General features: G+C 41.6%; 1 protein-coding gene across 6 annotated transcripts in view; it reads right to left on the bottom strand.

Moving 5' to 3' along the window:
- LOC142669038 (oocyte zinc finger protein XlCOF7.1-like) overlaps positions 1-24,438 on the bottom strand; it is a 153,442-nt gene that overhangs the window by 85,548 nt on the left and 43,456 nt on the right. The window contains exons 7-8 of one of the 6 annotated variants that reach the window (XM_075847100.1): positions 12,699-12,786; positions 12,417-12,606 (exon numbers count right to left, since the gene is read on the bottom strand). The exons of the other annotated variants lie outside the window; for them this stretch is intronic. Of the exons in view, the coding sequence (XP_075703215.1) occupies positions 12,594-12,606; positions 12,699-12,786 (101 nt within the window). The 3' untranslated portion in view covers positions 12,417-12,593. Of the gene's footprint in view, positions 1-12,416; positions 12,607-12,698; positions 12,787-24,438 lie in introns of those variants that run through there. 6 annotated transcript variants of the gene reach the window in all.

Below are 24,438 nucleotides of genomic sequence, written 5' to 3' on the forward strand. Positions count from 1 at the left end.
CTCTGTCACCACATTATAAGTGTCCTATCTCCTATATAAGTAAAGAGACTCTGTCACCACATTATAAGTGCCCTATCTCCTATATAAGTAATGAGACTCTGTCACCACATTATAAGTGCCCTATCTCCTATATAAGTAAAGAGGCTGTCACCACATTATAAGTGCCCTATCTCCTATATAAGTAAAGAGACTCTGTCACCACATTATAAGTGTCCTATCTCCTATATAAGTAAAGAGGCACTGTGACCACATTATAAGTGTCCTATCTCCTATATAAGTAAAGAGGCTCTGTCACCACATTATAAGTGTCCTATCTCCTATATAAGTAATGAGACTCTGTCACCACATTATAAGTGCCCTATCTCCTATATAAGTAAAGAGACACTGTCACCACATTATAAGTGCCCTATCTCCTATATAAGTAAAGAGGCTCTGTCACCACATTATAAGTGCCCTATCTCCTACATGATGTGATCGGCGCTGTAATGTCGGTGACAGTAATGCTTTTTATTTAGAAAACGTTCTATATTTACCACGTTAGGAGCGATTTTAGCTTTATGCTAATAAGTTTCTTAATGCCCAACTGGGCGTGTTTTTCCATTAGACCAAGTGGGCGTTGTAAAGAGGAGTGTATGACGCTGACCAATCAGCATCATGCACTTCTCTCCATTCATTTAGTCACCGCATAGTAAGGGTATGTTCACACAGCTTATTTACGGACGTAATTCGGGCGTTTTCCGCCTCGATTTACATCCGAAAATGCGGCTCGATAGCATCGGCAAACATCTGCCCATTGAAAGCAATGGGTTTTACGTTGGTCTATTCCCACGAGGCGTAAATTTACGCGTCGCTGTCAAAAGATGGCGCGTAAATAGACGCCCGCGTCAAAGAAGTGCCTGTCACTTCTTCAGACGTAAATGAAGCCGTTTTCCATTGACTCCATGGAAAAACAGCTTCATTTACGTCCGTAATTGACGCCGCGAAAAAGCGCCTCAACATGCCATGTCGGCTGAAATTACGGAGCTGTTTTCTCCTGAAAACAGCCCCGTAATTTCAGCCGTTACGGACACTGCCGTGTGAACATACCCTAACACTGCGTTGTTCACTATGTGCTGTCTTAGGCTATGTTCACACGGGGTATTTTGCAGAGTTTTTTTACGCAGAAACCGCGTCGCAAAACTCGGCAAAAACGGCCCGAGAACGCCTCCCATTGATTTCAATGGGAGGCGTCGACGTCTTTTTCCCGCGAGCAGTAAAACTGCCTCGCGGGAAAAAGAAGCGACATGCCCTATCTTCGGGCGCTTCCGCCTCTGACCTCCCATTGACTTCAATGGGAGGCAGGAGAAAGCGTATTTCTCGCTGTTTTATGCCCGCGGCGCTCAATGGCCGCGGGCGAAAAACGGCGCGATAATCGCCGCGAAAATCGGCGTGCAGGGAGAGGAATATCTGCCTCAAAGTTCCAAACGGAATTTTGAGGCAGATATTCCTCCCCCAAAATACTCCGTGTGAACATAGCCTGTTTAGACAGCCCAGCCAGGAAGGGATGTCTATTCACAATCCCGACACTTCGTTAACGTATCTGTGGTACTTACAGCAGAGCAAGCGTAATCTCCCTGTAACCTGTGATTTATAGCGAGATCTCGCTATTTAAGTAATAGTACGTCCTGGTAAAAACTGCCATTCCGCCCCCATCCCATCTGTGAGCAATGACAACTGCTGTCACAAACAGCAGTTGTCACATCTCCTTCCCCAGGGTCCCCGCCGATTAACTCCTTAGAAGCCGCGTTCAATAGCGTTTGCGGCTTCTAAGTGGTTAGAACACAATCGACGGCCCCGCAAAGTGATTACATATGCCCTGATGTACTCCGCATAGTTTACATATATCCTGATGTACTCCTCACAGATTACATATACCCTGATGTACCCCGCTCAGATTACATATACCCTGATGTACTCCTCACAGATTACATATACCCTGATGTACTCCTCACAGTTTACATATATCCTGATGTACTCCTCACATATTACATATACCCTGATGTACTCCTCACAGATTACATATACCCTGATGTACTCCTCACATATTCCATATACCCTGATGTACTCCTCACATATTACATATACCCTGATGTACTCCTCACAGATTACATATACCCTGATGTACTCCTCACAGATTACATATACCCTGATGTACTCCTCACATATTACATATACCCTGATGTACTCCTCACATATTACATATATCCTGATGTACTCCTCACAGATTACATATACACTGATGTACTCCTCACAGATTACATATACCCTGATGTACTCCTCACAGATTACATATACCCTGATGTACTCCACACAGATTACATATATCCTGATGTACTCCTCATTGATTACATATACTCTGATGTACTCCTCACATATTACATATACCCTGATGTACTCCTCAGATTACATATACCCTGATGTACTCCTCACATATTACATACACCCTGATGTACTCCTCACAGATTACATATACCCTGATGTACTCCTCACATATTACATATACCCTGATGTACTCCTCACATATTACATATACCCTGATGTACTCCTCACATCTTACATATACCCTGATGTACTCCACACAAATTACATATACCCTGATGTACTCCTCACAGATTACATATACCCTGATGTACTCCTCACACCTTACATATACCCTGATGTACTCCTCACAGCTTACATATACCCTGATGTACTCCTCACAGCTTACATATACCCTGATGTACTCCTCACAGCTTACATATACCCTGATGTACTCAACCCAGTTTACATATACCCTGATGTACTCCTCACAGATTACATATATCCTGATGTACTCCTCACAGATTACATATATCCTGATGTACTCCTCACAGTTTACATATACCCTGATGTACTCCTCACAGATTACATATACCCTGATGTACTCTTCACAGATTACATATACCCTGATGTACTACTCACAGATTACATATACCCTGATGTACTCCTCACAATTTACATATACCCTGATGTACTCATCACAGCTTACATATACCCTGATGTACTCCTCACATATTACATATACCCTGATGTACTCCTCACATATTACATATACCCTGATGTACTCCTCACAGATTACATATACCCTGATGTACTCCTCACATATTACATATACCCTGATGTACTCCTCACAGATTACATATACACTGATGTACTCCTCACATATTACATATACCCTGATGTACTCCTCACATATTACATATATCCTGATGTACTCCTCACAGATTACATATACCTTGATGTACTCCTCACATATTACATATACCCTGATGTACTCCTCACATATTACATATACCTTGATGTACTCCTCACATATTACATATACCCTGATGTACTCCTCACATAATACATATACCCTGATGTACTCCTCACATATTACATATATCCTGATGTACTCCTCACAGATTACATATATCCTGATGTACTCCTCACAGTTTACATATACCCTGATGTACTCCTCACAGATTACATATACCCTGATGTACTCCTCACAGATTACATATACCCTGATGTACTACTCACAGATTACATATACCCTGATGTACTCCTCACAATTTACATATACCCTGATGTACTCCTCCCAGCTTACATATACCCTGATGTACTCCTCACAGATTACATATATCCTGATGTACTACTCACAGATTGCATATATCCTGATGTACTCCTTACATATACCCTGATGTACTCCTCACATATTACATATACCCTGATGTACTCCTCACAGATTACATATACACTGATGTACTCCTCACAGATTACATATACCCTGATGTACTCCTCACAGATTACATATACCCTGATGTACTCCACACAGATTACATATATCCTGATGTACTCCTCATTGATTACATATACTCTGATGTACTCCTCACATATTACATATACCCTGATGTACTCCTCAGATTACATATACCCTGATGTACTCCTCACATATTACATATACCCTGATGTACTCCTCACAGATTACATATACCCTGATGTACTCCTCACATATTACATATACCCTGATGTACTCCTCACATCTTACATATACCCTGATGTACTCCACACAAATTACATATACCCTGATGTACTCCTCACAGATTACATATACCCTGATGTACTCCTCACAGATTACATATACCCTGATGTTCTCCTCACATCTTACATATATCCTGATGTACTCCTCACAATTTACATATACCCTGATGTACTCCTCACAGATTACATATACCCTGATGTACTCCGCAGATTACATATATCCTGATGTACTCCTCACAGATTGCATATATCCTGATGTACTCCTTACATATACCCTGATTTACTCCTCACATATTACATATACCCTGATGTACTCCTCACAGATTACATATACACTGATGTACTCCTCACAGATTACATATACCCTGATGTACTCCTCACAGATTACATATACCCTGATGTACTCCACACAGATTACATATATCCTGATGTACTCCTCACAGATTACATATACCCTGATGTACTACTCACAGATTACATATACCCTGATGTACTCCTCACAATTTACATATACCCTAATGTACTCCTCACAGCTTACATATACCCTGATGTACTCCTCACAGATTACATATATCCTGAAGTACTCCTCACAGATTGCATATATCCTGATGTACTCCTTACATATACCCTGATGTACTCCTCACATATTACATAAACCCTGATGTACTCCTCACAGATTACATATACACTGATGTACTCCTCACAGATTACATATACCCTGATGTACTCCTCACAGATTACATATACCCTGATGTACTCCACACAGATTACATATATCTTGATGTACTCCTCATTGATTACATATACTCTGATGTACTCCTCACATATTACATATACCCTGATGTACTCCTCAGATTACATATACCCTGATGTACTCCTCACATATTACATATACCCTGATGTACTCCTCACAGATTACATATACCCTGATGTACTCCTCACATATTACATATACCCTGATGTACTCCTCACATCTTACATATACCCTGATGTACTCCACACAAATTACATATACACTGATGTACTACTCACATATTACATATACCCTGATGTTCTCCTCACATTTTACATATATCCTGATGTACTACTCACAGATTACATATACCCTGATGTACTACTCACAGATTACATATATCCTGATGTACTCCTCACATATTACATATATCCTGATGTACTCCTCACATATTACATATACCCTGATGTACCCCTCACATATTACATATACCCTGATGTACCCCTCACAGATTACATATACCCTGATGTACTCCTCACAGATTACATATACCCTGATGTACTCCTCACATATTACATATACCCTGATGTACTCCTCACAGATTACATATACCCTGATGTACACCTCACATATTACATATACCCTGATGTACTCCTCACATTTTACATATAACCTGATATACTCCTCACAGATTACATATACCCAGATGTACTCCTCACATATTACATATACCCTGATGTACTCCTCACATCTTACATATACCCTGATGTACTACTAACAGATTACATATACCCTGATGTACTCCTCACAGATTACACATACCCTGATGTACTCCTCACAGATTACATATACCCTGATGTACTCCTCAGATTACATATATCCTGATGTACTCCTCACATATTACATATACCCTGATGTACTCCTCACACCTTACATATACCCTGATGTACTCCTCACAGCTTACATATACCCTGATGTACTCCTCACAGCTTATATATACCCTGATGTACTCAACCCAGTTTACATATACCCTGATGTACTCCTCACATATTACATATATCCTGATGTACTCCTCACAGATTACATATATCCTGATGTACTCCTCACAGTTTACATATACCCTGATGTACTCCTCACAGATTACATATACCCTGATGTACTCCTCACAGATTACATATACCCTGATGTACTACTCACAGATTACATATACCCTGATGTACTCCTCACAATTTACAAATACCCTGATGTAATCCTCATAGATAACATATATCCTGATGTACTCCTCACAGTTTACATATACCCTGATGTACTTGTCACAGATTACATTTACCCTGATGTACTCCTCACATACTACATATACCCTGATATACTCCGCACAGCTTACATATACCCTGATGTACTCCTCACAGTTTACATATACCCTGATGTACTCCTCACAGATTACATATATCCTGATGTACTCCGCCCATCTTACATATACCCTGATGTACTCCGCACAGCTTACATATACCCTGATGTACTCTGTCCAGCTTACATATACCCTGATGTACTCCGCTCAGATTACATATACTCTAATGTACTACGCAGATTACATATCCTGATGTACTCCGCCCAGTTTACATATACCCTGATGTACTCAGCACAGATTACATATATCCTGATGTACTCCTCACAGTTTACATATACTCTGATGTACTCCGTCCTGCTTACATATACCCTGATGTACTCCGCTCAGATTACATATACCCTGATGTACTCCTCACGGCTTACATATACCCTGATGTACTCAACCCAGCTTACATATACCCTGATGTACTCCTCACGTATTACATATATCCTGATGTACTCCTCACAGATTACATATATCCTGATGTACTCCTCACAGATTACATATATCCTGATGTACTCCTCACAATTTACAAATACCCTGATGTACTTTTCACAGATTACATATACCCGGATGTAATCCTCATAGATAACATATCTCCTGATGTACTCCTCACAGTTTACATATACCCTGATGTACTCGTCACAGATTACATATACCCTGATGTACTCCTCATAGATAACATATATCCTGATGTACTCCTCACATATTACATATACCCTGATATACTCCGCACAGCTTACATATACCCTGATGTACTCCACACAGTTTACATATACCCTGATGTACTCCTCACAGATTACATATATCCTGATGTACTCCGCCCATTTTACATATACCCTGATGTACTCCGCACAGTTTACATATACCCTGATGTACTCCGCTCAGATTACATATACCCTAATGTACTACGCAGATTACATATCCTGATGTACTCCGCCCAGTTTACATATACCCTGATGTACTCAGCACAGATTACATATAGCCTGATGGGCTCCTCACATATTACATATACCCTGATGTACTCCTCACATATTACATATACCCTGATGTACTCCTCACAGATTACATATATCCTGATGTACTCCTCACAGATTACATATACCCTAATGTACTCCTCACATATTACATATACCCTGATATACTCCTCACATCTTACATATAGCCTGATGTACTCCTCACATATTACATATACCCTGATGTACTCCTCACAGATTACATATTCCCTGATATACTCCTCACATATTACATATACCCTGATGTGCTCCTCACATATTACATATACCCTGATGTACTCCTCCCATATTACATATACCCTGATGTACTCCTCACATATTACATATACCCTGATGTACTCCTCACATATTACATATACCCTGATGTACTCCTCACAGATTACATATACCCTGATGTACTCCTCACAGATTACATATACCCTGATGTACTCCTCACATATTACATATACCCTGATGTACTCCTCACATATTACATATACCCTGATGTATTCCTCACAGATTACATATACCCTGATGTACTCCTCACATATTACATATATCCTGATGTACTCCTCACATATTACATATAACCTGATGTACTCCTCACAGATTACATATACCCTGATGTGCTCCTCACATATTACATATATCCTGATGTACTCCTCACATATTACATATATCCTGATGTACTCCTCACATCTTACATATACCCTGATGTACTCCTTACATATTACATATACCCTGATGTGCTCCTCACATCGTACTCCTCACATATTACATATATCCTGATGTACTCCTCACAGATTACATATACCCTGATGTACTCCTCACATATTACATATACCCTGATGTACTCCTCACAGATTACATATACCCTGATGTACTCCTCACATATTACATATACCCTGATGTACTCCTCACATATTACATATACCCTGATGTACTCCTCATATATTACATATACACTGATGTACTCCTCACAGATTACATATACCCTAAAGTACTCCTCACAGATAACATATACCCTAATGTACTCCTCCCATTTTACATATATCCTGATGTACTCCTCACATATTACATATACCCTGATGTACTCCTCACAGATTACATATATCCTGATGTACTCCTCACATATTACATATACCCTGATGTATTCCTCACATATTACATATATCCTGATGTACTCCTCACATATTACATATACCCTGATGTATTCCTCACATATTACATATATCCTGATGTACTCCTCACAGATTACATATTCCCTGATATACTCCTCACATATTACATATACCCTGATGTGCTCCTCACATATTACATATACCCTGATGTACTCCTCACAGCTTACATATACCCTGATGTACTCCTCACATATTACATATACCCTGATGTACTCCTCACATATTACATATACCCTGATGTACTCCTCACATATTACATATACCCTGATGTACTCCTCACATATTACATATACCCTGATGTACTCCTCCCATATTACATATACCCTGATGTACTCCTCACATATTACATATACCCTGATGTACTCCTCACAGATTACATATACCCTGATGTACTCCTCACAGATTACATATACCCTGATGTACTCCTCACAGATTACATATACCCTGATGTACTCCTCACAGATTACATATACCCTGATGTACTCCTCACAGATTACATATATCCTGATGTACTCCTCACATATTACATATACCCTGATGTACTCCTCACAGATTACATATACCCTGATGTACTCCTCACATATTACATATACCCTGATGTACTCCTCACAGATTACATATACCCTGATGTACTCCTCACATATTACATATACCCTGATGTACTCCTCATAGATTACATATACCCTGATGTACTCCTCACAGATTACATATACCCTGATGTACTCCTCACATATTACATATATCCTGCTGTACTCCTCACAGATTACATATACCCTGATGTACTCCTCACATATTACATATACCCTGATGTACTCCTCACATATTACATATACCCTGATATACTCCTCACATATTACATATACCCTGATATACTCCTCACATATTACATATACCCTGATGTACTCCTTGTTATCGTTTCTTTCTTTTTAAATATAAATAAATTTTGAGCTAAAACGACTTTATTTCCACTGCTCAATTCTAATACAATCGATGTAACACCTGTGGTGTCAAAATGCTCACTGCAGCCCTAAATGCTCGCCCTGAGGGGTGTAGAATCCAAAATGGGGTCATTTGGGGAGGGTCTCCATACCTCCGAACACTCCCAGATTCCAGGTGGTGTCCCGATCGGCCGCTGGCATGTCCCGGTGTCAACTGCATCTACGTTCTCAGGACACAGACCAGGGCCAGCGTCCACACATGGTCGAATCGGGCAAATGCCGGGGCCCCCTGCTCTTATAGGGGGGTCCACTCAGCTGACGGCTGCTTTATGCTGCCCAGCTCAATTTCACTTTGCACAAACTGGGGGTCTTTCATATTTGTTCTCCCGTTTCTGCCGCCGCGTGAGTTGCTCCGCAAAGAGTCCAATAAGTCACATGGCACACTAGGGCCACATATGTCATATCACTAAACACTGCAGAATCGGGGTAATAAATATTGAGCTGTGATTCTCTGTTATCATCTGCTGTGTTAGTGAAATAAAGGAATAAAATTATATCTGCAGAATAAGAGAAACATTCGGACATTTCACCCCCACTTTTTATGGGGGGGGGGTAATATATTGTCCCTTGTTGGCATTACTTTATCTGTCCTTCTGTTTTATGTCGTTAGAAAATGTATAAATTTACCAGCAATTGTTTATATTTTCAAGAAAAATTCCAAAAAGCCTCCAGACAGATACAGAGTGATATATTCTGCAGATTATTACACCACTGACCTCTCTACAGATCTGCAGAACATTGCTCTGTCCTCTCCACCTCCTGACAGATACAGAGTGATATATTCTGCAGATTATTACACCACTGACCTCTCTAGAGACCTGCAGAACATTGCTCTGTCCTCTCCACCTCCTGACAGATACAGAGTGATATATTCTGCAGATTATTACACCACTGACCTCTCTACAGATCTGCAGAACATTGCTCTGTCCTCTACTGATAGATACAGAGTGATATATTCTGCAGATTATTACACCACTGACCTCTCTACAGATCTGCAGAACATTGCTCTGTCCTCTACTGACAGATACATAGTGATATATTCTGCAGATTATTACACCACTGACCTCTCTACAGATCTGCAGAACATTGCTCTGTCCTCTACTGACAGATACATAGTGATATATTCTGCAGATTATTACACCACTGACCTCTCTACAGATCTGCAGAACATTGCTCTGTCCTCTCCACCTCCTGACAGATACAGAGTGATATATTCTGCAGATTATTACACCACTGACCTCTCTAGAGATCTGCAGAACATTGCTCTGTCCTCTACTGACAGATACATAGTGATATATTCTGCAGAGTATTACACCACTGACCTCTCTACAGATCTGCAGAACATTGCTCTGTCCTCTACTGACAGATACAGAGTGATATATTCTGCAGATTATTACACCACTGACCTCTCTACAGATCTGCAGAACATTGCTCTGTCCTCTCCACCTCCTGACAGATACAGAGTGATATATTCTGCAGATTATTACACCACTGACCTGTCTACAGATCTGCAGAACATTGCTCTGTCCTCTACTGACAGATACAGAGTGATATATTCTGCAGATTATTACACCACTGACCTCTCTACAGATCTGCAGAACATTGCTCTGTCCTCTACTGACAGATACAGAGTGATATATTCTGCAGATTATTACACCACTGACCTCTCTACAGATCTGCAGAACATTGCTCTGTCCTCTACTGACAGATACAGAGTGATATATTCTGCAGATTATTACACCACTGACCTCTCTACAGATCTGCAGAACATTGCTCTGTCCTCTACTGACAGATACATAGTGATATATTCTGCAGATTATTACACCACTGACCTCTCTAGAGATCTGCAGAACATTGCTCTGTCCTCTACTGACAGATACATAGTGATATATTCTGCAGAGTATTACACCACTGACCTCTCTACAGATCTGCAGAACATTGCTCTGTCCTCTACTGACAGATACAGAGTGATATATTCTGCAGATTATTACACCACTGACCTGTCTACAGATCTGCAGAACATTGCTCTGTCCTCTACTGACAGATACATAGTGATATATTCTGCAGATTATTACACCACTGACCTGTCTAGATATCTGCAGAACATTGCTCTGTCCTCTACTGACAGATACATAGTGATATATTCTGCAGATTATTACACCACTGACCTCTCTACAGATCTGCAGAACATTGCTCTGTCCTCTCCACCTCCTGACAGATACATAGTGATATATTCTGCAGATTATTACACCACTGACCTGTCTACAGATCTGCAGAACATTGCTCTGTCCTCTACTGACAGATACATAGTGATATATTCTGCAGATTATTACACCACTGACCTCTCTACAGATCTGCAGAACATCGCTCCTCTACCTCCTGACAGATACAGAGTGATATATTCTGCAGATTATTACACCACTGACCTCTCTACAGATCTGCAGAACATTGCTCTGTCCTCTCCACCTCCTGACAGATACAGAGTGATATATTCTGCAGATTATTACACCACTGACCTCTCTACAGATCTGCAGAACATTGCTCTGTCCTCTACTGACAGATACAGAGTGATATATTCTGCAGATTATTACACCACTGACCTTTCTACAGATCTGCAGAACATTGCTCTGTCCTCTCCACCTCCTGACAGATACAGAGTGATATATTCTGCAGAGTATTACACCACTGACCTCTCTAGAGATCTGCAGAACATTGCTCTGTCCTCTCCACCTCCTGACAGATACAGAGTGATATATTCTGCAGATTATTACACCACTGACCTGTCTAGAGATCTGCAGAACATTGCTCTGTCCTCTACTGACAGATACAGTGTGATATATTCTGCAGATTATTACACCACTGACCTCTCTACAGATCTGCAGAACATTGCTCTGTCCTCTCCACCTCCTGACAGATACAGAGTGATATATTCTGCAGAGTATTACACCTATAACCTTCGGACCCCCATAGAACACAGGTTCCCTGGATAAATTCCCCAATCTAGAAATGAAAACACTAAAAATGGTAAAAATAAATCTGTTTATTATAGAATCTGGTAGAATTTCTGTGCGGTTTTCTGTGGCTCCGGCCCTTTAACATGCGATGATCGGTGAGATGAAGAGGGGGAGGGTCCTTCTTCACCCGTGGATATGGCCGCCAGTCCACCCTTACACAGCTCGATCCTGGATCAGAAGAAACCGGAAACGTTTTTCATATTTTTCAAAGTCGGATCCTAGAAAAGGAAAAAATACAAATAAGCAAAAAAATTCACAAAACCTTCACCACAAGGAGAAGATGAAGACGAGCGGAAGACGTCAGACTTACCGGATCTCACGTCTGCTCATCACTGGAGGAGTCTTCATGGGAATTTCTGATGGTTTAGGTGGTAAAGACCACAATATTGGGGTGACAACTGCAAAACAAATCAGAAATTCAGTGTCCAGGCGGCTGTAGAAGAGTCGTGAGGTGAGAAGATCATCAGTGGACGGCACTTACCTCACCTAAAGATGGTAAATGGGCCCCGAGCGGCAGATGGAAATAAGATGGCCGCTATCTCTCCCGGGGGTTGGAGGCCCTGATGGTAAATGGGCCCCAAGTGGCAGATGTTACTAAAATGGCCACTTTCTCTTTCGGGGGTTGGAGGCCCTGATGTTAACCGTAGCCCCCGAAAGGTCGTCCATCTCCACATCAGGAGCTGGAAATTGGCGTCCGCCAACCTCCATCTTCCCATCCTCCATCTCCACGTCCTCTGGAAACTGGCGTCCGCCAGCCTCCATCTTCTCATCCTCCTCCTCCATCTCCACGTCCTCTGGAAACTGGCGTCCGCCAGCCTCCATCTTCTCATCCTCCTCCTCCATCTCCACGTCCTCCGGAAATTGGCGTCCGCCAACCTCCATCTTCTCTACAACACTCATCATTGGAAACATCACCATCCTCCTCTTCTTCATATGAGACACGTCCATGATGAGAGCCAGCAAGAGAAACTGACACCGCGGTCAATGTGTGACCCCAATTTATAAACTTGATGATGTCACAACCTGAGGGCCATTATGTGCAAACGGAACACATGCAGATCACAGGCCCCGCCCTTCACATGACATCACGCTCAGATTCTCTAGAGGACGTCACGCTCAGAGAAATAGAATCTGCCCACATTCTAGATGACATCACAAGAAGCGTATCCCAGTGAACCGTTACAACAGAGCGGCCATTTATAACGTAATATGGTAGAAGAATACAGACAGTCGGGGGTTTTAAATAAAACATTTTTACACCGTTCACTGTGTGAGTCAAATAATGCCATGTTGTAATAGTTCCGGACTTTTACAGATGCAGCGATACCAATTTTATTATTATTTTTTTATTTTTACATTGTGCTTGGGGAAAATGGGAAATGTTTTTTTTTAACTTTAGATTATTTTTTTTTACACACATTTTATTAGTTCCCCTAGGGGACTTGAACCAGTGATCATTAGATCGCTGGTACAATACACTGCAATACATGGATGAGTTACGGAAACAGCGTAACTCGCTGAGCTACGCTGTTTCCGGAACTCCCATAGTAGTGAATGTCCGTTATAGAAGCAGCGTAGCGTGCTACTCTGTAGCCGTAACTACTATTCAGTTCTATGGGAGTTGCGGAAACTGCGTAGCTCAGAGAGTTACGCTGTTTGCGTACCTCGAACATGTAACCAGGAAGTGAAGTGGCCGGAAGACCGCGGAGCCGGGTAAGATGGAATGGGGCTTAGGGGGCCCCGTTCTAGAGATATTACACCTGTGGATATGTCATAAATGTCCTTCGTAGGAAAACCAATATAAATGCTGCGGTCGCTATTGACCACAGTATTTAACTAGTTAAACAGCGCCATCTCTGTTCCTAGCCGGTAGTGCAGCGTGTCAGAAGCTGACACCTGCAGTGTATGGGGCAGGCTCAGCGCGTGAGCCCGCTCCATACATCATCCCCTCCCCCGCCTGATGATGTGCTGGCACATCACGGGTCGGGAAGGGGTTAAGTAAGGAGCGGTCAGGGGGCCCGGCACTGCCGACTATAACACGCAGGGACTTGTTAGCAAGATTTATTCTTGCTAAAAACTGCGCCTTATAGTCCGAAAAATACTTTATATATATATTGATTGTAGATTTTGTCAATTGTATTTTCGGTACATAATTAACCCTTTCATGACCAGGGGTCATTGATGCCCCTGCGTCCAGGTCACATTTTCCGTTTCTGATTTGCACTTCTTTAGACGATAATAACTTTGCAACCGCTTTGAATATCACAACTATTTTAACTTTGATTTTTACAAGACTTATGAGGCTTTCATTTTCTAGATTAGTTTAATTAATTCCATATTTTACAATTTTATTATGAGCAGAAAAATCACAAAAAAAATTGAAAAATAAACAATTTTGTAATTTTTTAAAATAGATTTACCCGTTATTTATGTGTGTGTGTGCGTATGTTATATATATATATAAATATATACACATATATATATACACACATACATATATACACATACATACACACATACATATATACACATACATACACACATACATATATACACATACATACACACATACATGCACACATACATATATACACATACATACATACACATACATACACATACATACATACACATATATACACATACATACACACATACATATATACACACACACACACACACACATACATACATACACATACATATATACACACACATACATACATATATACACATACATACACACACATACATATATCCACATACATACACACACATACACATACATACATATATACACATACATATATACACACTGTTGCAGTTCTTTAACGCCTTAACGCTCCATGACCTACTATTAGGTCATGCTAACTGTAGCGTTCGTGCTCAGTGACCTAATAGTAGGTCATGGAGTAAACACGGCGCCGTTCACGCGGGGCGCGTTCATGAGCTGTGATAGCTGCTGTTTCCGACAGCAGACTATCACTGCTCAATGTGCCGGGACCGATCGCGAAGCTTCCCCGCCGATTAACCCCTCAGAAGCCGCGTTCAATAGCGATCGCGGCTTCTTAGGGGTTAATCCGCCATCGCCGGCCTGCTACACGATAGCGGCCGGCGATGGTGACTATGGCAACCGGACACCAAACAATGGCGTCCGGCTATGCCATAGACGGAAGCCTAGTGGTTCCTGACAACGTCAGGACCCACTATGCTTGCTGTCAGTGAGTAGCTGACAGTTCTAATACACTGCACTACGCATGTAGTGCAGTGTATTAGAATTGCGATCAGGGCCTCCTGCCCTCAAGTCCCCTAGTGGGACAAAGTAATAAAGTTAAAAAATAGTTAAAAAAAGATGTGTAAAAATAAGAAAATAAAAGTTTTAAAAAGTATTAAAAGTAAAAATCCCCCCTTTTCCCTTATCAGTCATTTATTATTAATAAAAATATATAAACAAACAAACTATACATAATTGGTATCGCCGCGTCCGTAACGGCCTGAACTACAAAATGATTTCGTTATTTATCCCGCACGGTGAACGCCGTAAAATAAAATAATAATAGACCGTACCACAATCACAATTGTTTGGTCACTTCACCTCGCAAAAAATTGAAGAAAAAGAGATCAAAAAGTCGCATGTACCGAAAAATGGTCCTGATCGAAACTACAGTTCGTTACGCAAAAAATAAGTCCTCGCACGGCTTTATTGATGGAAAAATAAAGAAGTTCTGGCTCTTAGAATAAGGTAACACAAAAAGGGAATGATTTTTTCCAAAACGTATTTTATTGTGCAAACGCCATAATACATAAAAAAAACTATAAACATCCGGTATCGCCGTAATCGTATCGCCCCGCAGAATAAAGTGAATGTCATTTATAGCGCACGGTGAACGCTGTAAAAAAAATAGAATAACAAAACAATAGTAGAATTGCTGTTTTTAGTCACCACGCCACCTAAAAATAGAATAAAAACTGATCAAAAAGCCGCATGCACCCCAAGAAAACTACAATGAATTCCTCAAGGGGTCTAGTTTCAAAATTGGGGTCACTTTTGGGGGGTTTCCACTGTTTTGGCACCACAAGACCTCTTCAAACCGGACATGGTGCCTAATAAAAAAGAGGCCTCAAAATCCACTAGGTCTTCCTTTGCTTCGGAGGCCGGTGCTTCAGTACATTACCGCACTAGGGCCACATGTGGGATATTTCTCAAAACTGCAGAATCTGGGCAATACATTTTGAGTTGCGTTTCTCTGGTAAAACCTTTTGTGTTATAGAAAAAAAATTGCATAAAAAGGATTTTCTGACAAAAATAAATATGTAAATTTCACCTCTACTTTGCTCTAAATTCCTGTGAAACACCTAAAGGGTTCATAAACTTTCTAAATGCTGTTGTGAATACTTTGAGGGGTCTAGTTTCTAAAATGGGGTGTTTGATGGGGGTTTCTAATATATGGGCCCCTCAAAGCAACTTCAGAACTGAACTGGAACCTAAAAAAATAAATAAATTAGGCAATACTTTGCTTCTTACATTATACTGATAATGAGCCGTGCCCACCCCGAGATGACCCCAGTTTTGACCGTTTGTATAAACGGAGACCCCTATTAGACCGTGCCAGTGCCCGGTTTTCCCAGCATTCACCCCCGAGAATTGTATTTCTATTGATGAGTCCCTGGTACATTTTAAAGGGAGGGTTCAATTCCGCGAGTACCTGCCGGATAAGAGGGCAAGGTATGGCGTGAAGATGTATGAGCTGCGAGAGTGAATCAGGGTATACCTACAGATTTAGGATACATGAAGGAAAGGCCACCCCCAAACCAGACTGCATCCTGGACTACAGTAGGTACTTGGGAGGGATGGACTTGTCAAATCAAGTCCTGAAGCCCTACAGCGCCATGCGGTGTGGTATAAGAAGCTGGCCGGGCACATCATACAGATGGCATTGTACAATGCGTTACGTGCTACGTCGATGTACAGGCCAGACGGGAACTTTCCTGGAATTTCAAGAGGTGGTTATCAAGAAACTAATCTTTAGGGACCAGGAAGGGGGGGCACCCAGTACTTCTGGAAGCGGGCCCACACACATCGTACCAGGGCAACACTTTCCAGGAGAAGTTCCAAAACCGGTGGAAAGGGAAAGAGTCAAAAGGGGTGCAGAGTCTGCTATAAGAGGGCGATAAGGAGGGACACAATATATCAATGTGACACGTGTCCTGAAAAACCAGAGCTCTGTATAAAAGATTGTTTTAAAATTGATCATACATCCCTTGATTTTTAATCTACCCCAGTTTTACTTACCCTGATGCACTCCGCACAGCTTATCCCCCCTCGTCTTTCCCTTCTGAGCCCTGCTGTGTGCCCAGGCAGCTGATAACAGCCACATGTAGGGTATTGCCGTACCCAGGAGAACCCACATTACATCTTATGGGGTGTATATCTCCGGTGGCGCATGCTGGGCACACTACATCGGACACTGACATGCCATATATATATATATATATAAAATTGCAAATCTCACTCTGCACCATCTGCTGCGCATTATCTTTTACACAGTACCTGTGGGGTCAAAATGCTCACTACACCTCTAGTCTTAAGGGGTGTCGTTTTTAAAATGGGGTCACTTCTCGGGGGTTTCAACTGTACTGGTGCCTCAGGGGCTTCTGCATACATGACTTAGCACCAGAAAAGCTTCAGTAGGCCAAATGGTGGTCCTTTCCTTCTGATGCCTCGCATGGGCCCAAACGTCAGTTTATCACCACAAATTGGGCATTGCCGCACTCAGGACAAATTGGGCAACAAAATGGGGTATTTTATTTCTTGTGAAAATAAGACATTTTCACCCAAAACTACATATTATTGGAAAAAATTAATTTTGTTTGAATTCCCAGTCCAATTCAAATAAGTTCTGTGAAAAAACTATGGGGTCAAAATGGTCACAACACCCATAAATGAATTCCTTGAGGGGTGTAGTTTCCAAAATGGGGTCACTTCTGGTGGGTTTCCATTGCTTTGATACCTCTGGGGCTCTGCAAATGCGACATGGCACCCGAAAACCAATCCAGCAAAATCTGTACTCCAAAGAACACACAGCGCTCCTTTCCTTCTGAGCCCTCCCATGGGCCCAAACGGCAGTTTATCACCACAAATGGGGTATTGCTGCATTCAGGACAAATTGGGCAACAAAATGGGGTATTTTGTTCCCTGTGAAAATAAGAAATTTTTATCAAAAATGACATCTTATTGGAAAAAATTTCATTTTTTTAATTTCACAGCCCAATTCAAATATGTGCTGTGTAAAAACTGTGCGGTCAAAATGGTAACAACAACCATAAATTAATTCCTTGAGGGGTGTAGTTTCCGAAATGGGGTCACTTTTTGGGGATTCCTACTGTTTTGGCACCTCAACACCTCTCCAAACCTGGCATGCTGCCTAAAATATATTCTAATAAAAAAGAGGCCTCAAAATGCACTAGGTGCTTCTTTGCTTCTATGGCTTGTGTTTTAGTCCACGAGCGCACTAGAGACACATGTGGGACATTTCTAAAAACTGCAGAATCTGGACAATACATATTTAGTAGTGTTTCTCTGGTAAAACCTTCTTTGTTACAGAAAAAAATTGAATAAAATTGAAATTCAGCTGAAAAAATTAAATTTGCAAATTTCATTTCCACTTTGCTTTAATTCCTGTGAAATGCCTGAAGGGTTAAAAAACTTCTAAATGCTGATTTGAATACTTTGAAGGGTCTAGTTTTTAAAATGGGGTGTTTTATGGGGGTTTCTAATACATAGGCCCCTCAAATCCACTTCAGCACTGAACTGGTACCTTCAAAAAAAGGCTTTTGAAATTTTCTTAAGAATATGAGAAATTGCTGTTTATGTTCTAAGCCTTGTAACGTCCAAGAAAAATAACAGAATGTTCAAAAAACAATGCCAATCTAAAGTAGACATATGGGAAATGTGAACTAGTAACTATTTTGGGTGGTATAACCGTCTGTTTTACAAGCAGATGCATTTAAATTCTGAAAAATGCTATTTCTTGTAAATTTTCTCAAAATTTTGCAATTTTTCACAAATGAAGACTGAATATATCGTCCAAATTTTACCACGAACATAAAGCCCAATGTGTCACAAGAAAACAATCTCAGAATCGCTTGGGTAGGTTTAAGCATTCCGACGTTATTACCACATAAAATGAAATATGTCAGATTTGAAAAATCTAGGCTGCGTCCTTAAGGTGTCACGGAAAATTTAATTTTTTATATAATATTGCTTTTAGTAGGTCATTAAAATAAATTGTATTTATTTGTGTTGTACTTTTTATTTTTTTCTTTCTTTTACGTCTCTATGGGGACTGCCATTTTTTTTTTCATCTCTGTATGTGTTGATTAACGACACGTACAAAGATGGAATACGGCAGCTACAGTGCATAGGAGTCAATGAACGGCTCCCGTCCATTGTATCTGCTCTCTGGCTCTGTACTGCGCAGACGCAGGTCAGAGTCACACAGCAGAGCAGCTGTTTGCAGGGAGAGAGCAGGCGCCATCATGAAGACCAGCTGCACTGCATGTAAGATGTGTGTGTCTGTCCCACTCTCTATCTCACAGACCCCCGCTCTCGTGACCCCCCCCACACCCGACGGCCCCCCCTGTAGTCGTGCAGGAGACTCTGTATAAAGGACACATGATGTAACTGTCCTGGGAATGCTGGGTGATAATATGCCCGGTGTTAGTGTGGTCACCCAGCTTTCCCAGACCCCTGTCACATTCCCAAACAGTCTCAGCACAACTAGAGAGATTTACCGTTCAGGGGTCTGGGAAAGCTGGGTGACGACAATTACCCCTCCTACTGGAGTATGTTTGGGGATGTGACTAATGAACCTCTCACACTCCAGTAGGAGGGGTAATGGTGGTCACCCAGCTTTCCCAGAAGCAGATATAACCAGGAAAGGGCTGGATTGATGGGCTGAGGGTTCACAGGGTTTTTGGTGATCCCCCTCTGTCATGTGATCGGACCTAGGTTACCGGTTCATCAGACGGGGTTCACGTGACTATAAATCTGTCCATAACAAGAGACAGTGCCCTGCCCTCATGCCGTAGTTGTGGTTCTGTCTGCAGTGATGGCGGTGGGTGGCTCTGACACCCTCCTCCCCCGTCGGGTCATCTCAGGACAGAAGGGGTGTCCGGATTGGAGACACAGCGCCGCACCTGTCCTCAGGTTGTGTCTGGTATTGCAGTTCACCTCCATTGAAGTGAATAGGACAGAGCTGTAATACCACACCCGACCTGAGGACAGGTGCGGCGCCATGTTTTACTGGACGATCCCTTTAACACTTTTCTCGTGCCTGCAGAGCTGTGTGTGGGGCAGAGCGGAGTGTTAACGCGCGCCGCTGATACTTCATAGCCGCTTATCAGCTCTTTTGAAGAATCAGCGGCAAGCACCCCCCCCCCCCCCACACACACACACACAAACACGCAAAATCAAGTGTAATCAAGAGGTTTTTGATGTGGTTTTTATAGCAAAAAAGGGAAAGGGAGACCCCGCTGGCTGGCAGGCACAACACTGTAACAAAGTGAAACTAATCTGCGGTTAGGCAAAATAGAGAAGGGTTGCCCTTGTTTCCAGCCAGATACAGGAGTATTCAATAAGATAAAATATAACTTTTATTGGGTATGATTAAATAAGTAAATGATCAAAGACAAAACGACACTCGTTTAAAAACGAGCCAATGCTCACTGGCAGTAGAAGATCTGCGTGCTGAGATGCAAACAGTCAGTCCAGTGTAATGGGTCAGTGTTTAGACAGCGTCTGCAGTACGCTGAAATTGCAAAACAAGATCATAGCAGCGGCTGACAGTCAGTGAGACATTGCGTATAAAACATAGCGAGAAGCCCCCCCGACATGTTTCGCTACGAACGTAGCGTCCTCAGGGGTTCATATGGGGCTACTGACGGCGTATTGTGGATCCACACCCTTTTAAAGCCTCGGTCCGCCATGACAGTGGGCGTCGGTCCGCAGGGACCCAATGAAAAGAGGCTAAACAGACCGGCCGTCAATAGTGAGACGAGCGGGTCGTAAGGCCAATCAGAATGGCCAATGGACTGCACCAATCAGAAATCCAGGAGGGCGCGCCTGCGCACAAAAAGTCGGCGCACATCCTTAAAGGGTGGGAAGACCTTCTAACCGATAATTCTCTACGCATGCTTCACTACCCCTTGGACTTTGAAAAAAGTGCCTTTGATCAAATTAACCTCCAGTTGCAAAAGGAAATTGAGGATATTAAAATCTTCAGTACCACATCCGAATATAACAACTGTGAAATCAAACTACAAAGAAATATGGAAAGCCTGCAAAGAGAAATGAAGGAACGCAACACCGTAAATATATACGAGACCGCAAAGACTTTGAAACGGGACAAGCGTATTCATTCCGTAAACACACACACCCTGTTATCCATCGTGAAATTAGATCTACTGACTACTCTGAATCTGATATCTCCGGTACAGATGACCCTAGGCCATCCCTTGAGGATAAGAGACTGGGGACAAAGCGAAAAACCAATAACAGGAGATATAATCCTCCAAAAAGAACCTTTTTACCTCTTAAAGTAAATAAACAAATATGCCCTATACAACCTGGCCAAGAAAATCCATCCAGAGTACCCATGTCGGCTCCCTCTTCTTCCTCCTCCTATGCTTTACCCACTATGTTCACGACCAATACGGTTACCACCCCCTTCACAGCGGGGAAGAACACTGGACCATTGGGAGCAAGCATTACAGTGTCAAGTGGCACTGGGAAGAGTCCATCTACTCTAAATACTCTGTTTCCTTTTTTAGGACCACCCAATTTGGGTTGGAATCAGGTGAGTTGAGGGACTTGAAGTCAGGGGACCTGATGACTAAAAATGACAGAATGCAGATATATAATTTATCTTCTTTCCAACTGAACCCATATCAGATGGCGCTTCTACAGAAAGGCCTTTCATACCCTCCCACCCCTGGCTATGACGAATTCACTTGGACCAAAGGTCTACATTTATTTGCACGGAAGTTAGCTCTACTTAAACATTTTAAAGTTAACCCTTCTCCGAACACTCCAAATACTCCCAATGAATTGAGGACTCTTACTGACCTCGAAGCACTTCTTAATGAAAATGAATTTGGAGCTACTATGGCCACGGGTCCTTTCTCGTCTTTGCGACCAAAGTCACACATGAAACCACCGTTCTCCCAATATGGCCACATCGACATATTTGTCAGGATTGTCAGTGCAGATCTACGAGGGTTAAAATACGCTAAATCCAAAGTCTTTGGTAACCTCAGTCATATGGAGCAGGTTGCATTGGATGAACTCTCTAAGAATGAATCCATCATTGTTAAGCCATCTGACAAGGGGGGTAACACTGTCGTTATGGATAGGGATGATTACACATCTATGGTCCACAGACTTTTAGATCATGTGTCCACTTATACCATTCTTGCAAAAAATCCTACCGAACAGTTCACTAGTGAATTACATTCCTTACTTTCGGAGGCAAAATCACAGTTTCTCATCACACAGGATGAGTTTAAAAGAATGTTTAATCCTAATCCAACCCTTTCAACATTCTACGCCTTGCCTAAGGTTCATAAAACATCTCGTCCAATACCAGGCAGACCTATCGTTTCGGGGAACGATAACCTCACGCAAGGGATTAGTTATAAGTAGATGAGATGCTCTCATCCTTTGTCACAGCCTTGCCCCCTATCTTAGAGATACTAAGGACACTGTCACCAGGATCCAGGGGATTTCTGTTACAGCCACCACCTTAATAGCCAGCATTGATGTTGAATCTCTATACACTAACATTAGACACGATCTTGGTTTAACTGCTGTTCAATATTTTTTGAGCACGAAGGGCACTCAGTTCCAAGCACACAATGGATTCATTATTTGACTACTTAAAATTATTTTATCCCACAATAATTTTATGTTCGATGGCGAATTTTACCATCAAATAAAAGGCAGTGCCACGGGCACAGTTTGTGCACCCACATATGCTAATCTTTTTTTACGGTGGTGGGAAGATAGTTTTGTTTTCACGGATGATTTATGTTTTTTTACCTGTCACATTTTATTCTGGGGTCGATACATTGATGATATTCTTATTTTTTGGGATGGGGACAAATCACTTTTCTTGGACTTTATGGAGATTCTCAACATCAATGACATAGGCATGAAATTCACTTACGAAATACACGAGAAAGAAATTTATTTCCTGGATCTCAAAATCTCGCTGGACCCTGGTGGCAGTGTGCACACCGACATCTATCAGAAGACTACTGCTACCAACAATTTCCTACATTGGGAAAGTTTCCACCCTCCGGCCCTGAAAAAGGGTATTCCCATAGGACAGTATCTCAGAGCGAAAAGAAACTGCTCCGATGAGAAGTCCTTCCAATCTGAATGTGACAAACTTTGACAAATTTTGCGCACGTGGGTACCCTAAAAAGTCCCTACATAGAGCTTATGCCAGAGCTAGAGCCATCACTAGAGGTGAGTTACTTTATGGAAGAGGGAAGATAAATGCTCCATTATCACCCCAAATTAGATGCATAGGCAATTTTGATATATGCTCTCCTCAGATTTTCTAAATACTGCAAAAACATTGGCCTATTCTTCAATTTGAGACAACCTAAACAAAACCTCACACCAAAAAATGGTGTATGCTGGGGTCCCTTATTGCAAGTAGACAACCTAGAAGCGAACCATGAAGGGACATAGCCCTTAAAGAAATAGTATACTGAATGATATACAAAAGTACAAAAAATCTTTATTAAATATAATCACCAATAACATATAATGGAATAAAAGATGGGATACATCATACACGGAGATATATACAGCAGGGTCAGATGGCATAGACCATAGACAAACAGAGTCAACCATACAAGGATGACCAAACCACGCTCAGATAGTTCATATGACAGAATTATAAACCCATGGGTATAAGGTAATAAGGCCCACACGTAGTATAGAGCTACCAGCTGATTATGACAATATGCAGAGATAGACA

The sequence above is a fragment of the Rhinoderma darwinii genome, assembly GCF_050947455.1.
Source record: "Rhinoderma darwinii isolate aRhiDar2 chromosome 1 unlocalized genomic scaffold, aRhiDar2.hap1 SUPER_1_unloc_13, whole genome shotgun sequence".
NCBI classification, from domain to species: domain Eukaryota; kingdom Metazoa; phylum Chordata; class Amphibia; order Anura; family Rhinodermatidae; genus Rhinoderma; species Rhinoderma darwinii.